Source organism: Muscardinus avellanarius, assembly GCF_963383645.1.
Source record: "Muscardinus avellanarius genome assembly, chromosome: 12".
In the NCBI taxonomy this organism is placed as follows: domain Eukaryota; kingdom Metazoa; phylum Chordata; class Mammalia; order Rodentia; family Gliridae; genus Muscardinus; species Muscardinus avellanarius.
Genome location: NC_137798.1, coordinates 74,643,685 through 74,660,585, shown reverse-complemented (window position 1 = coordinate 74,660,585; position 16,901 = coordinate 74,643,685). Strand labels below are relative to the sequence as shown.

Sequence of the window (16,901 nt, the reverse complement as noted above, 5' to 3'; positions counted from 1 at the left end):
TGAAACCTCTGACATTTTGCAGAAACCAGAAACAAGAATGCTGTGGAATGCGCTTAGAGTCAGGTGGTGAGGACAGTGAAGATTCCACACGTCCTGAGGTTTTGGCCACGCATCCCAACCACTGGGAATTGCTGAATAGGCCAAAGGCAACTCAGAAACACAATACTCTAGAAAAATTTGAGCTATTTCCTCCCCTCGACTGGAATTCTGCCACTTTCCCAAGTGTTCCAGGGCATCTTTAAAAGGGAGAGTCGTGGACCAAGCCATGAAGAAAGGAGAGGCCTGAGTCCTGGCCCTGGCTCTGTCATTAGCTGCCCTCGTGCTCTCAGGGCAGTCCCGACCTCGTGCATGAAAGGAAGGCAAGCCGGGTGTGGTGGTACACGCCTGTTTCCAGAACTTGGGAGGCTGAGACAGGAGGATAGTAGCAGGTTCAAGGCCAGCCTCAAGATTTAGCAAGGCCCTCCACAACTTCGTGAGACCCTGGTTCAAAGTAAAAAATAAAATAGGGCTGGGGTTATAGTTCAGAGGTAGATTGTCCCTGGGTCCCATCCCCAGTATTACAAAAGGAAAAAAGGGAAGGAGGAAAAGAGGAGGGAGGACCTCCCCACTGTGGGCCTATGCCATCCGCTCGCTTCATTTGGGCCTTCTGAGCATCTTCATACCGCCCATTAACTCTGCTCTGAAACTTTCCAAATTCTTTGTGTTTCCTTTCCTATCTGTTCCTACTCTTGGAATGTCTCTACTGGAACTAACCTTGGACATCATTTAATCCTCATTTAATGAAAGAACTGATCACACAGTAAGAGGAGCAACACACATACACATGCGCGTGCGCACACACACACACGCACACATGCACACTGAGCTCTGAACACCAATGCCCAGCATGCCTCTCAGCACACATCCACCCCACTGCTCTGCTCTCCAGTGCCACCAGTCCCAAAATGGACACTGTGCTTGCCACTCAGAATCCCTTCCGCTCCCCACCCTGACCCCTGGCCCTATGGTCAAGAGGAACGAGCTGGATTAAGCTGATCTTCAGTTCCAAAAAGCCTATCTGCAATGGCGATGGGTCTAAGAGACACAGTAGGCTCAGCCCCCCTGGCATTCTCCTGGCCAAAGGAGACTGGGCAAATAAATGGGCGTCTCAGCCACTTTGATCATAAGTGAGGAGCCCAACTGCTCTGAGACCATCTACAAAGGGAGATACTCTCTTTTTCATGCGAACCAGTTCTCTTTTCCCTCTTCTAGAAAATATGATATTTAGGTAGGAGGCATGAAGCCACTGCGGCCATCTGCCACCAGGAGGAAAGCTGGACTTGGGATAAACACTCCACATAAAGGTGTGGGCTGACGATGCTGCTGAGCCCCTGAATCAGACCAGTGCTACCACAACAGCCGCCCACAGCCTGGGAGCATGCATGGCAGACACCGAGCCTCTCACATCTCAGAAGCACAAGTCCAAGGTCCCATGGACACCTGCAGGGCTGGCTTACCCGAGGCCCCTCTCCTTGGCTTGCGAGGGCTGCCCGCTGCCTCTCCACAGACTCACAGGCCTGGTGTCTCTCCATGTGTTCTGATCTCTCTCTCTCTCTCTTTCTCTCTCTCTCTCTCTCTCTCTCTCTCTCTCTCTCTCTCTCTCTCCCTCCCTCCCTCCCTCCCTCCCTCCCTCCCTCCCTCTCTCTCTCTCTCTCTCTCTCTCTCTCTCTCTCTCTTTCGTACTAGGGACTGAATCCAGGGGCATTCTACCTCTAAACTTTACCCCCTGACCCTTTTCAATTGTGAAACAGGACCTCCCTAAGATGCTTGAGACTGGCCTGGACCTGTAATTCTCCTATCTCAGCCTCTCAAATACTGGGTTACAGATGTGAGCCACCTTGACCTGGCTCTAATCTCTTCTTATAAGAATATTAGTCACATTGGAGTAGAACCCATCTTAAGAGCCTCATTTTAACTTATTACCTTTTTTAAAGGCTCTACCTAATTATAATTAACTGGCTAAATGTTTTCTTTCTTTTTTTTTTCTTTTTGCAATACTGGAGAAGAAACTCAGGAGCATTCTACCTCTGAGCTACACCCCCAGTCCTATTTTTTATTCCTTATCTTAAAACAGGGTCTCACTAAGTTATGGAAAGCCTCACTAAGTAGCTGAGGCTGTCCTTGAACTGCGATCCTTCTGTCTCAGCCTCCCAAGTACTGGGATTACAAGCGTGCGCCAATACTCCCGGTTGGTTTTTTTATTTCAATTTAAACTAAATGTATTTTATCTGATACATGAAAGTATAAAGATGATTCATATTAAAGGAGTAATGTGATTTTTCAATATGTGTATGTATTATGTAATATTAAACTATACACATATAAAATAAAAGTCAGAAACTGAGAGGCCCTACTTGGGGAGGACACAGATTGGGGAGGATATAAGGCCTGCCTTGTTTCTGTACCTCCTGTCAATTGAGCCAGCAAACCCCCTTCATTGTGTAAGCCAGTTCAAAATGCATTATCTGTTTCTTATACTATAAATTGGCATCTGATATAAATATAATCAAAGATTACACAGTGCCGATCTAGTTATACCTCATACTTCTGATTCCATCCCCACACCCGCAAAAGAAAGACTAAAAAATAGGACTGGGGAGTAGCTCAGAGGTACAATGCCCCTGAGTACCATCCCCGGTACCCCAAAATAATAATAATAATAATAATAATAATAATAATAATAATAATTAATAAGAATAAAGAATAAAAACTAGGGCTGAGGGAAGGTATAGCTCAGAGGTTGAATACTCCTGGGTTCAATTTCCAGTATCGCAAAAATAAATTGTTTATTATAAATAATAATTTTTATTTATTTATTTTTATATAATAAAATATAAATTAAAAAATCATGCAATCTCTATTTTTTTAAGTACGGGGGATGGAACCCAGAGGCATTCTACCTCCAAGCCTCACCCCAGCTCTATTTTTTGTTCTTCATTTGAAACAAGGTCTCATTAAGTTGCTGAAGGCCTCACTAAGGACCTGAGGCTGGCCATGAACCACCATATCTCCTGTCTCTGCCTCCCAAGTACTGAGATTACAAGTGTGCACCACCAGGCCCATCTTGCAGTCTTTTTTTTTTTTTTTTTTTTAGTACTGGGGGTGGAACCTAGGGGCTTTTCTACCTCCGAGCTTTACTCCCAGACCTATTTTATATTTTATTTGGAAACAGGGTCTCACTAAGTTGCTGAGAGCCTCAGTAAGTAGCTGAGGCTGGCTTTGAACCTGTGCAATCCTCCTGTCTCAGCCTCCCAAGCGCTGGGATTACAAGCATGGGCCACCACGCCTGGCTGCAATCTCTATTTTTTAAATTAGCAAACAAACCTAGGTAGAATCCAGTTGTGTTGGCACATCCTGTAATCTCAGTATTTGGGAGGCTGAGACAAAAGAATCACGGGTTCAAAAACTGCCTCAGAAACCTAGAGAGAACCTGCTTCAAAATTTAAATAAATAATAATAATAGTCGGGCATGGTAGTGCATACCTGTAATCCTAGTACATAGGCTGAGAGGCTGCAACAGAAGATCCTGGGCTCAAGGCCAGCCTCAGGGACTTAGCAAGAAGCAACCTAGTGATTCCTTTTTTCAAAACAAAAATAAAAAGGGCTAGGAGTATAGCTCAGAGGTAGAATGCCTCTGGGTTCAATGCCAGTGATGCACACACACACACACACACACACACACTTTTTTTTTTTAACTTAAAAATGTTAAAAGAAAACTGTAAAGGCGGGGGGTATAGCTTGGAGGTAGAATGCCCTGAGTTCAATTCCTACTAGCAAAACAAAACAAACAAAAACAACTTGAGTGGTCAAATAGACAATTCACAGAAGAAAAGGAACTAATGTAGGATTGTTAGTTGCAATAGAGGATATCCAATTAAATTTGAATTTCAGCCGGGCGTGGTGGCACATGCTTGTAATCCCAGCATTTGGGAGGCTGAGACAAGAGGACCGTGGTTTGAGGATAGCCTCAGCTACTTAGTGAGGCGCTTTGCAACTCAGTGAGACTGTTTCAAAATAAAAAAATTTTTTAAAATAGGGCTGGAGGTGTAGCTCAGAGGTAGAATGGCCCTGGGTTCCATCCCCAGTACCGCAAAAAAATAAAAAAATAAAAAAAAAATTGAATTTCAGATAAATGATGAATCATCTTTATTAGGGTCATACTCATAGTTAGATGCAATTTGTTGCTTATCAGACATTTAACTGGCATCTTAGATTTTTATTTGCCAATTTTGAAAATCCTAAACTAATAGCCAGTAACTTAGAAAAATAACAATAAACTGCACCCATAATTATCTAGGGAGAGCAAATATGAGAGCAGAGAGAGGCCTGGGGCAAGCAGGGAAGACCTGGACCCCTGGAAGAAGTGGCCAGGGAGCCTGCCTGCATCTGGCCCTGAGCTCAGGGGAGGAGAGTGGTCCAGGGTCTCGGGAGGGCAGAAAGGAGATGCAAACAGTTAAACATCCCTGAGCATCCAAGTAAATAAAAGACATGTTCATGTTCAGCATCACTTAGCAAAGAACCCCTTATAGATGCATCACTTTAACTTGTTCTTAAACCCTCATTGTGATCTAAGTACATTCATTGTGTGTGTGTGTGTGTGTGTGTGTGTGTGTGTGTGTGTGTGTGTATGTGGTACTGGGGGTGGAAACCAGGTACTTTTCTACCTCCCAGATCTATTTTCTATTTTTATTTGGAAACAGAGTCTCACTAATTGCTGAGACCCTCACTAAGCAGCTGAGGCTGGCTTCGAACCTGTGCGATCCTCCTGTTTCAGCTTCCCAAGCGCTGGGATTACAACTGTGTGCCGCCATGCCCGGCTTGTAAATTCATTTTAATTATTCATGAAAAACATTATTACAGGCATATGAAGGTAGGAGTGGAGGAAGTCTTAGGTTCATTAATAGAAATACTACCATAGACTATGTGCATGCATGGGAATATATACCAATGTCAATCTGGGTACTCCATACTGGGAGGGAGGGAATGGGGGGCACCAAGAGCGTGTGCATGTATGTCATTGTCAACATGACTTATATTATGGTATGAGACTATAAGGCATCAATAAAAGCACAAAAAACATTATTGTGTATTATGCAACATATACAAAAAGGAATTTTAAAATCTATGTGCTCATCACCCAATTTAAAAGCAAACAAAACAAGGTATGGTGGTACACGCCTATAATCCCAGCACTTGGGAGGCTGAGACCAGAGGATCGCTAGTTTGAGACCAGCCTTAGCAACCTAACAAGACCCTGTTTCAAATTTTTAAAAAATAAAAAAGGCTTGGGGTGTAGTAAACAGTTAGAGCCCCTTGACTTCAATCCCCAGTACCAAAAAAATAAACAATAAGAGCAAACAACATTGCCAATTCAATCCAAGCTGTCTGTGTGTCCTTCCAACACATCCCTCCCCACTTCCCCCGCACACCCGAGGTAACCATGAACATTGTGCTTCCTTTTAATTATTGCCCTTTTCTCATACATTTTTGTTTGAACCCCTATTTTGCATACATAAAACAACAATACTTTTAACCTTCATATAAATATGGCATAGTACATGTATTCTTCTTCAATTTGCTTTTTTTTTTCATTCAACATCTTAATTATGAAACTGATCCATGATAATGAGTATAGCTTTAGATGCGTAATTTTCAGTGCTATGTAATAGTCTATTATTTGGATATACCACAATTTATTTCTCTGGTTTCCCATTGTTGAGCGCTTAGATAGTTTCCACTGTTTTACTACCACCAAGAAAAGCTGCTACAAACATCTTTGAACATGTCTCTTTCTGCATATTTAAGTGCAATCCTCTAGGGCCTATGACAGCAGAATTACAAGGTCAAGAGTGTATGCAACTTCAACTTTATTTCTACAAAGTGACTGTGCTAATTTATATTCCCACCAGCAGCAATAAATACATTTTTTACGGTTGAGTCCTGCTGCGGTTCACTGAAAACTCTCCTTTAAAGCTTGCTGAACATGAGCAGGAGGTCTGGCATTAATGGTTACTAGCCCTAGAAGTCTGCCCAACATGCACAGGCCAACTGTGTCAGATGAAGGCAGAATCCAGAGGTTTATTCAGGAATCAGCCTGGGTTGAGACAGGTTTAGGTGATTTTATTTTATTTTTTAATTGGTACTGGGGATTGAACACAGGGGCATTCTATTTCCAAGCTACACCCCAGCCTTTTTTCTTTTTTTATTTTGAAACAGGGTCTCGCTAAAGTTGCTGAAGGTCTCCCTAAATTGCTGAGGCTTGACCTTTAGAGCCCTACAGTCTCAACCTCCCAAGTACTGGGATTAAGGCATGCACCACTACACCCACCTTTGGGCAGTCTCAAGAATATTTGAATCTTTATTATTCTCCTGTAAGATTCAAAGATGTTCATTATACAGAGTCAGTTTAGCAATTGCCAAAAATGCATCTCATAAAACTTGAACACCCCCATGACAGCCATCACTGACAACATGATATTTAATCTACCCAACTTTTCTTTACGTTAACTAACTTTTTTCTTGCACAAAGGGGACCCTATATTCTGGTTTGAATTTCTTTTCTTTTCTTTTCTTTTTTACTGTCCAATATATCTTTATAAGGAAAGAAACCATCTACATTTACTGAAAATTGTATTATTCAATAAACATTTATTAAGCACCTGTTCTTGGGCGGGATGGAGTCTATAAAGAAAATTAAACGAGGGCCGGGTGTGGTGGCGCACACTTATAATCCCAGTACTTGGGAGGCTGAGACAGGAGGATCGCAAGTTTACAGCCAGCCTCAGCTGCTTAGTGAGGCCTCCACAACTTAGTGAGACCCTGTTTTTCAACAAAAAAAAAAAATAAAAGATAGGACTAGGGGTGTCGCTCGGAGGTAGAATGCCCCTGGTTTCAATCCCCAGTACCGCAAAAAATAAATAAAATTTAAAATTAAATGACTTCCCATAAGAGACTTCCACTCTAAAAGAAAGAAAGAACAGATACAGCTCAAAACTAAAGCCCCCACTTTATTTTCTGCAGACCAGGTACTGTACTAGATCCTTTAAAAATATCAGAGGCAGAATAATGCCTGTGTTCTAATCCTAATAACACCGTGTAACATGACAAAGAGGAATTAAGGTTGTGGGTAGAATTAAGGTCGCTAATCAGCTAACTTTAAACTAAGGAGATTAATCTGCATTATGCAAGTGGACCCAATATAATCACAGGGATCTTCAAATGAGGAAGAGGGTGAGGCAGGGGAGATGGCTAGCAGGTGAACAAGACTTTACCAGCCATAGCTAGCTTTGAAGGTGGAAGGGGCCATCAGCCAAGTACTGCGGGCAGCTGCAGAAAATGAAATAGCTAAGAAAGAGGATTCTCCCCTGGAGCCTCAGGAGAGGAACTCAGCCCTGCTGGGGTTTTTAGCCTATTGAGACCCAGATCAGACCTCTGACCTCCAGAAACGTGTGTTGTTGAGGCCACTAATTTTGTGGTAATTTGTCACTGCAGCAACAGGAAGCTAATACAATGAGCGTTCTCCACCCCCTACCACCTGGGACACAGATGCTGTGACCTCCATTGGACAAATCAGGGAAGCAAGGGCCCAAGAGGTTAAATGACTAGCCCAGGCTCCAAGTGGTGGATCCAGACTGCACTTAAGTCTGACTGGAACCACCTCTGTGCCAAAAGCTGCCCCTGGTGGGTAGGGACCCAGGGCAGATGGGACCCAGCAGTCACAGGAGGAGTCAAGACACAGGAGCCTGAGAGAAGTCACACTGGGGCCTGAGAGGACTGGAGGCAGCATTTGAATCTTTCAAATGATGGTCAGGATTCTGACAGGGATTGGGGGGGATTCTGGACATGCAAGATGGTTCCGTGAGCTGAGTCTGGGGTGTGTGACCGTATCCTTAGGAGGTGAGGCTGGGCATGCTGGTCAGAGATCAGTGCCGTCCACGAGCAAGCCACTAGCCATGCGTGGCTATTGGCACATGAATTTAGTTCATTTAAATTAGAATTTTCAATCCTCAGTTATACTGACCATATTTCAAGTGTTTAATAGTCACGTATAGCTAATTTTAAATAGTTCTGACCTAATTTTCTATGCTTGTGAGAAGTTCTCTCTTGGACAGCACTCCTGCCATTGTTTGTGCATCTGAAGGAGTGAATGATTTACATCCTTTTATAACCCCGCACCACACCCCCTTATTGCCTCCTTTTGAGTCCCTTCCCCCACGCGCTTTGCAGAATTTTTAAAGACTAGCCACACAATAAACATCCGCAAAAATTACTTAAAACACCCCCAACACTCTCCTAGAGATGTTCGTCTAGTCTTTAAAAAATAAACCATTCTGAGAAGGTCCAGTTTTTCTCCACTGTCAGTACTTAAAAAAAAAAAAAAAAAAAATCAGCTCTTAGCTAGGTATGGTGGCACATGCCTGTAATCCCAGTACTTGGGAGGTTGAGATAGGAGGATTACAGGTTAAAGGCTAGTCTCAGCAAATTAGTGAGATTCTCAGCAACTTAGCGAGACCCTGCTTTCAAAATAAAAAAGGGCTGGGGTCGGAGCTCGGAGGTAGAATTCTTCTGGGTTCAATCCTCAGTACCACAAAAACAAACAATCAGCCCTTGTTGAATCTGATCTAGGTTAGAGTGTAAAATGGTTTTAAGGAGGAGAAGCAAAGGTGCTCACACAGTTAGGGTGAACCTGTCACATTACCTAATAGAACCTCACCCAGTCTTGGTCCTCCTGATAGGGGCAGCGGCTCCAATAAGCGCCTTCACTGAGGCTCAAAAGAGGGGCTAAAATCAACCAAAGCAATGTCACCAAGGTACACAGAGCTCCAGCCCTAAGCTTAGATGGTGGCCAAAGGTTATTTTCTGATAGCAATTGCGTTCAGAATGACATCAGATGCGAAGGAAAGCCCAGTTGGTTGCAAGAATGACCTGCATTGCTTCGAGTCTTTATGTGAACAGCTGAAAGTGTTTGTGGAGATCCAATTCTCTATCCCCCTGGTGACTCCTCACGCACTGTGTACAATGCTAACCCTGTTTGGCAGGCCTCACCGGCAGCTCCGATCGATTTCTCATCAGCAACTCAACCCTTGTCCTCTCCCAAACAGCTCCTCGGTGACAAGCAGAGAAGGAGGGGCCCTCCGCACGGCCATCCCCCACCATGAGTGGCAATGCCAGCACTTGGCTGCCTAAACAATAAATCTCTATGTGGAGTGGGAAGAAAGGGCACCCTGTACCTGCTAAGCAGGGCCATGCATGCCACCCCGGCTCCTGCGAAGGGGGGAGAGGTGGGAGATGGAATAGAGACAGGCAGCAAACCAGAAACAGGTCCCCAACCCCCCAAACAAGGCTTCAGAGCCACACCGGCCACTGACTGGCTCTGCTGGGCCAGGCTTGACCCCTGAGCAAGGGACCCACAGGGCTGGCCCCACTGGCAGCTTGGCCGAGGCCGGCTGAAGTTTAAAGTCAGTATTTATGCCAGGGCCTGGGCCTGCTCTAAGCAGCCAATAATTGAAACAAACACTAATAATCATTCCCCAATTAAGTATTTCAGAGAGGGCCGCAGGCACATCTGGAAAGGGGGGGAGGAACAGAAGGAAGGGAGGAAGGAGTCACTGGCCCCAGGAATTTTTATTTGACCTCAGGTGCAAAAAATTGGATTAATCATGAGCCTTGGTTCGTGACACACTCACATTGATTTATGCAGGGCCCGTGTGTGTGTGTGTGTGTGTGTGTGTGTGTGTGTGTGTGTGTGTGTGTGTTACTGGGGATTAAACCTAAGGGCATTCTACCTCTGAGCTACAGCCACCAGCCCAATTTTTTTTTTCTTTATTCTTTTGAAACAGGGTCTCACTGAGTTGCAGAGGGCCTCACTAGGCAGCTGAGGCTAGTTGCAAACCTGTGATCCTCCTGTCTCAGCCTCTCAAGTACTGGGATTACAAGCATGCGCCACCACACCCAGCTATTTTTTATTTAATCAGTTATGAGAACTTGAATAATAGCCAAATCCTTTCAAACCCACCCTGCTTCCCCTGCTAGGGTAAAGTGTTGACACTAGCCCCCACAAGCCAAATGGTTCCCCCAGCAATCTAACCCCTTCTCTCACCCTGAGTCCAGGTCCATTGTTACTTACATTTGCTTTTCTCATTTTATTGTAACTATAAGTATTCTTTTTTTTTTTTTTTTTTGGTGGTACTGGGGTTCCTGGTAACCCTTCTACCTCCAGGTTACACTCTCAGACACCTATTTTTTATATTTTTATTTGGAAACAGGGTTTCTTAAGCCAGCACAGCTGGCTTCGAACCTGCGCAATCTTCCTGTCTCCGCCTCCCAAGTGCAGGGATTACAAGCGTGCGCCACCACGCCCAGCGAAGAATTTCTAAAAGTTTTATTTAATTTTAGTTATTTAAAGGTTTATCAAAGATGTCATGCTGCATCTTTTAATCCATCTCGTGTGTGTGTGTGTGTGTGTGTGTGTGTGTGTGTGTGTGTGTGTGTGTGGTAGTAGGGATAAAACCCAGGAGCATTCTACCTCCAAGCTACACCCCCAGTCCTGATTTTGTATTCTTTATTTTGAAACAGTGTCTAAGTAGCTGAGGCTGCCCTCCAGCATGATCCTCCTGTCTGGCCTCCCAAGTACTGGGATTACAAGCATGCGCCATGCCTGGCTATCTCTTTTATTTACTATTATACACATCCGCAGTGCTCCGTGCCACCCTTGTTCATTTGCTTGGCTGAGTATGATTTTCCACTGTGTGAATTCATCAGTTCTTCATCTGTCCTCCCATGGACAGGCATTTACAATCTTCCAGGCCCGTGGTATGGGGACCACAGTTGCTGTCCAGCTGTGAGTTTCTCTTGGACATATATCCATACGAGTAGAACTGCTGCAGTGTAAGAACTGTAAATATTCAGCTTCAGGAATAATGGGATGATATTGAAACCATTTCCATTTGGATTGAATAGATTCATAAAGATTCCTATTTCCTCTTTCCAGCCTCCTCCATATTGTTTCTTTAAATTTCACATGTCAGCTCTACCAAAATATTTAAATCAGGCTCTTGGTATTATACTTGAGCAGCATCTCAGAGAAATCCCTCCCCCATGTGGAAAAGAAGTTCTTTTTGGACACACAAATAATAGGAAGAGCACGGCCCAGCCTGCTCCAGACCCTGGGCAGGTTAGCCCAATGGAAAGGAGCAGTCTAGAAGCGGCTTCACACTTAAATACAAGGTGAAAGCCCGGTGGTGGCGCACACCTGTAATCCCAGTACTTGGGAGGCTGAGACAGGAGGACTGTAGGTTTGCAGCCAGCCTCAGGAACTCAGCAAGGCCCTCCACAACTTAGCAAGACACTGTTTCAAAAAAACAATAAAATAGGGCTGGGGATGTAGTTCAGAGGTAAAGGACCCCTGCATTCAATCCCCAGTGCAAATAAATAAATACAAGATACTGAAAGGGTCTGGGGTGGAGTTAAAGCCAGTTTTCCCATCCAAGCCACTTGCTCAGGCCCTCCTCCCCCAACCTTCCCATAATACCCCCACATACACATACTCATATGCACACACATATTCACACTTTTTTTTCTTTTGGTGGTACTGGGGATGGAACCCTTCTACCTCCGGGCTACACTCCCACACCTATTTTATATTTTTTTATTTGGAACAGGGTCTCCTAAGCTAGCACAGCTGGCTTCAAACCTGCACGACCCTCCTCTCTCCACCTCCCAAGCGCGGGGATTACAAGCGTGCGCCACCACGCCCGGCCACACTTATTTTTTAATAAAGGACAAAAGTCTAAAAATAGATGCCTCCTATGTAAGTAACCTATTGCAGGTTTAAATGAGAGCCGGTTGGACATCACTACACAATTCAACTCTTTTTTCCCCCCTCTTCCTTTTATAGTGCTGGGGATCATACCCAAAGCCTTGTGCATGCTAGGCAAGTGCTCTAGTGCTGAGCAGCCCCTAGTCCAATTCATTTTAATAAATATTGACAGAAGATGACAAGCACACTGATGAATAAGAGCTCTATTCTGAGCCCTCAAGGGGCTTGCAAGTTGGACCACTTAACAATACAGAATTGTGCGTGAAGTACCAAGGGGGAAACCAGGGATGAGAACTGGCCTAGTAAGATGCACACTTAGTAGAAGTTAGGACTCAAGAGGACTAGATACAGAAGTTCAAAAATGAAAGTGATTGATTCAAACCAACAGTTAGGAACTGCAGAAGAGGTTCTTAGAGAAGGATTATTGGGTTTGGAGAATAAGTCCAGTAATGAGGAGGAGAGAGAGCAAGCCAGGCGTGATGGCACACGCCTGTAATCCCAGTACCTGGGAGACTGAGACAGGAGGACTGCAGGTTCAAGGACAGCCTCTACAAGTAGTGAGCCTCTCATCAACCTAGCGAGACCCTGTTTCCAAATAAAAAATAAAATCGGGCTGGGGGTATAGCTCAAAGGTAGAATGCCTCTGAGTTCAATCCCCAGTACCAATACAATTTAAAAAGAAGAAGAGAAAGCAAATGAAGAATATACCTACGACAATAAAGAAATCAATCTCTTAGCTGAGCGTGGTGGCGCACGCTTGTAATCCCAGCATTTGGGAGGCTGAGACAGGAGGGTGGCGGTTCGCAGACAGCCTCAGCTACTTAGTGAGGCCCTTTGCAACTCAGTGAAACCCTGTTTCAAAATAAAAAAATAAAAAATTGGGCTGGAAATGTAGCCTGGAGATAGAATACTCCTAGGTTCCATCCCCAATACCACACACACAAAAAAAGAAATCAATCTCTGGCTCAGACCTCTTGACTTTCCCATTTTCTCCTCTTTCTCGGATTTCTTAAATCTATTTACTGCCTCTGGTCATGCTAAAGCACCAAAAAAGTAGAACCTGTGGGCCACTGCCACACACCCATTATCTGCATGTATTTGTTCAGGCCTCTCACAAACATCAGCAAAGTATGTCTTTTCCAGGTGCTTGGCCCTGTGCTGAGCGCTCAGAATGGACAAGATGGGCTCAGTCTCTTTCCTCACCCCACTCCCTGTCTTCAAGGGCAGACAGAGGATTAAACAAAGACAGCCAGTTGATTTGGCCTAACCATCAGACAGACTCCATCAGCCTGGGAGAGCCCCTCTTCTACCCTCCTCCCCAAACCCTCCCCCAAAACATTTTCAGTAAATTGTGCAGGATTAAATAAATGGCTGCCAGCTTCGTAATTAAAAGAATCCTGAGCAGCATCCCAGGTAGCCAAGCGGCTGCTCAGAGCTGAGAGACCCAAAAATCAGGTGCTTCCTACATAATAGCCTCCAATCTGATACTTGATAGCTGCTGGTTTCCAGTGTCAAACAAATGTCAGGAATTTTATGAAGGAAGGCAGGAAGCAAATAAGGGGGCAAGGATTGGGGTCTAGGCCTCAGGGGAGCTCAATTAGTGAGCCAGATAAAGTTAAAGCGAAAGGGCATGTTCTCAGTTTCCTAGAAAGCCAGCTGGAAAAGATGCCAATCCGTAAGCCTCTGTCACTCAAAAGATTAACAGAAGAGACCTAGGGGTGCCCAAAGGGAATTCTGCAACAAGCCAGATGTTTTTGTTCTTCCTATGACGCCACCAATCTCAACCACAGCCAGGCTTCTGGGGCCACCAAGAAGACACAGAAGAGAGCTCAGGGGTCTTGGGATAGACTAACAGTCAAACATCATCCTTTATCAATACAGACATCCCAAATATATTGTTAACATTTTCTTTTTTTTTTTTTTTTTTACTTCTATTGTTAACATTTTCTCTGCAGACTTACCTGATGCATTTGGGTTCAGAATTTTCTCAATGAGCCATCTGCCCCTTAAGTGAGAATGCCATCCTTCGCTGGATGAACAATCCCTGCATTCTCTGGGTAGTGTGGAAAGCACAAAACTTTTAAATCCACATATAAGGGAATTTAGCTCCCCAAACCACACAGACATGCCATGAGTGATTCAAGTCAGTTACTCAGCCTCACTGAGTCTCATTTCCCTTTCTAAACACCCACCTTCTCATTCTTGTTCATATAAACATGGAGAGCATGTAAGGCACCCAGCCCGGATGTGCATAAATGTAGCTCCTGCTGCTGCCTATAGGTACAAGCAGATAACCACATGCTCTAGACAGCAGCTTTCCCTGGGTACTTCCTAAACACACACATGGGTGCAAACATGTGTATATGTGTGCTGAGTGAGAGAAAGAAAAAGAAAGAATGAGGAAAAGGGAAAGAAAAGTAGCTAGGACATACACAAACCTATTTGCAGTTACCATCACGTTCAAATTAAGAAGCTAAAGAAGTCAGAAGGAACCTTAACCACGTCTCTGTTTTCCCCTAAAGTCCCGAGCTCTCCCCTAAAAGTTGCTTCTTCCAGTTTCAGAAGGCAGAGAGTAGAGCCATATGGCTTGAGACGTTAGTTAGACTTGCCCAGCAGCAAATGAGCTCCCCACCATTTGTCAGAGGGCCTGCCTCTCTCCTTTCGACCCTCCTGTGGGCGGGTATCCAGATTTCAGTCCGGGTGCTCTGGTCTACATCTCTGTCTTGACTGTTCCTAATTATTGGAAGGAACGCCATGGCTCGCCTGACCTCAGAGTTTAAGAGCTTGGAGTCCTAATATCAAACCAAGCAGCTTCATTTAAAAGGCATCCTCATCTGCATCCATAAAAGTCACTCCCAGAGCCCCGACTTGCCCCAGCTTTGGGAATGCCTGCTGTCGAGGATTTATGACACGCCCTGGATCTAATCTGCCGTACTTTAACTGCTGCTGTTGCGCATCTGGACATAAAAGCAAGGGCCGGCCCAACACGAGGACAAACACTTTTCTTTCCTAAGTGGCTGCAAATCTGATCTCACGGTGATAGCTGGGCTCAGATGTAATCAGCCCAGCATCTGGGCAGTCATTAAGGCTCACCAGGCTTTGCAAAGCAAAAACTCCACTCACGACAGCTATAAAGATGATTCTCCTCTAACCAAAGCTATGAATAAAGAAGCTGTGGTCTGAACAGGTGGTAATGGGAATAGCCATCCAGGAAACGAAGCTGAAGGATCCAGAAAGAAAGCTCAAGTTGGTGGAGGACCCGGCCTAGGATCACAAAGCTCTCAGCTCACCTTCAGGGGAACTGGGGCTGCCAGTGCTGCAACCTTCCCGAGAGGCAGCCGTCCTGAGAGGCGGCTGCCTGGACTTACACTGATGCTTGGCCAGAGATTGCCTGGATTAAGTTTGGCCAAACAAACCACTAGGTAGTTTAATAGTACATTTTTTAAGGCAGTGAAATTCTTTATTAGACCAATTGTAGGGGGTGGGGAGAGCAATAATCTAGACCAGAAATGAACACAGTGCTGTCGGTTCCAGGAGATTTTACAATGCCCTGGCCGGCCTGTCCTGTGCACAGAATTGGCAAGTTTCAAGTCGTTCAGAAACTCCAATCAGATCAAGGTTCAACAAGTTGATTCAACCTTCCAGCACCGAACCCAGCGGAAGAGACCCTTGAACACTGTACAGCCCTTGGCAACCTCTCCACAGCCCCCCCACCTCGGCCCCTCCTCCAGGGCCGCACGGGCGCGAGGGAGCATTAAAATTATCTGCTGTGGGTTTTACGAGCAGCGATCGCTTTTTAAAACAACAACAACACAAGGTCCTTGTGTGGCTCGCGGGTAACCTAAAACTCTCCAGGCAGAGCTACCCCGGCCGCCTGCCAAGAAAGAACGCCAGCGCGCCGGGACCCGCGCGGTGCGAGACCTCAGGGAAGCCCTGCTTGGCCGGCACTGAGCTTCCCTCGGACGCAGGAGGCGCCTCTGAGGGTGCTGGAGCCAAGTGCCCTCGGAGAAGAGACTGGGACCGAAAACCCGCCGGTGACAGCTGCGAGCAGGAGGTCGGTGCTGCAAGAAGCGGAGAGGCAGCCGGAGAATTTCTGATTCCAGCAACTTCGCCCAGAAGTCCGCAGGGGACTGGGTCGGAGATGGAACCGGGGAGGGACGGACCCGAGGTCTGACACCCCTCCCCCTCCCCCGCCCCGGCGGGAGGCGCGAGCGACCCTCCCCCCTCCGCAGGTGGCAGCACTCACCCTGGGGCCCGCGGTGCGGTGGCCGCGAGCCGGGGACAGCTGCGCCAGCACGAGCAGCAAGTGGGGCGTGAGCAGACGGACGCAGGGCCGCATGGTGCCGCGGGCGGGGGGCGCGGGCCGGGGTGCCTTCCTGCGCGTGGGGCCCGGGGCGGCGGCGGGGGGCGCGGGCATGAACCGGGCAGGGGCGCTCGCCGCGCTCGGCCGGGCCGCGGCGGCAGCAGGTTGGACGCCGGAGCCCGGGCCATGGGAATTCCCGTTATAAACCCCCGGGAGAGGCGGGCGGGGCCCGGGGGCCTGATTGACGGGCCGGGAGGCCTGTCGCAGCCGACCCTCTGGCAGGTGAGAGCCAATGGGAGAGGGGCTGCAGGGGCGGCTCGCGACCCACCCCCGGCCGAGGAGCGACTCTCCCCTGCTCCGCCCGAGTGGGCGCCCGCAGAGGCCGGGATAAAGAGTAACTTTCTCTCGGCTCTTCTAGCCCGGGAAGCCAAAGAGAGCAGCGGCCGCCCCAACCCCACCGGAACGCCCACCTGGCTAATAATGAAGCCCTAAGCACGAATAGGTTTAGCTCCACCGCCCGGAGGACGAGGCAGGGGGATTCTCCCAGCCCCCTTTCCCGACCGCAGCGCGGTGGCACCGAGGCCCCGGAAGGTTTCCCCGCCGCAGCCACACCAAGGGGACGGGGAAGTCGCCAGGTGCCGCGCACGGGTGGGCTGCGACCCGCGCTGGAGTGAGAATGGAGCCTCCTCTTCTTGCGGAAGCTCCTTGGGGGCGACTTCCGAGTTCCACGGTGCAACCCGG

At 46.7% G+C, this 16,901-nt stretch overlaps 1 protein-coding gene across 1 annotated transcript in view; it reads right to left on the bottom strand.

Moving 5' to 3' along the window:
- SMOC1 (SPARC related modular calcium binding 1) overlaps positions 1–16,196 on the bottom strand; it is a gene marked incomplete at both ends in the record, with an annotated part of 153,544 nt that extends 137,348 nt beyond the window's left edge. Inside the window, one exon of the mRNA XM_080707170.1 lies at positions 16,104–16,196. Within this exon, the coding sequence (XP_080563296.1) occupies positions 16,104–16,196 (93 nt within the window). The remainder of the gene's footprint in view (positions 1–16,103) is intronic.
- Positions 16,197–16,901: the final 705 nt, after the last annotated feature.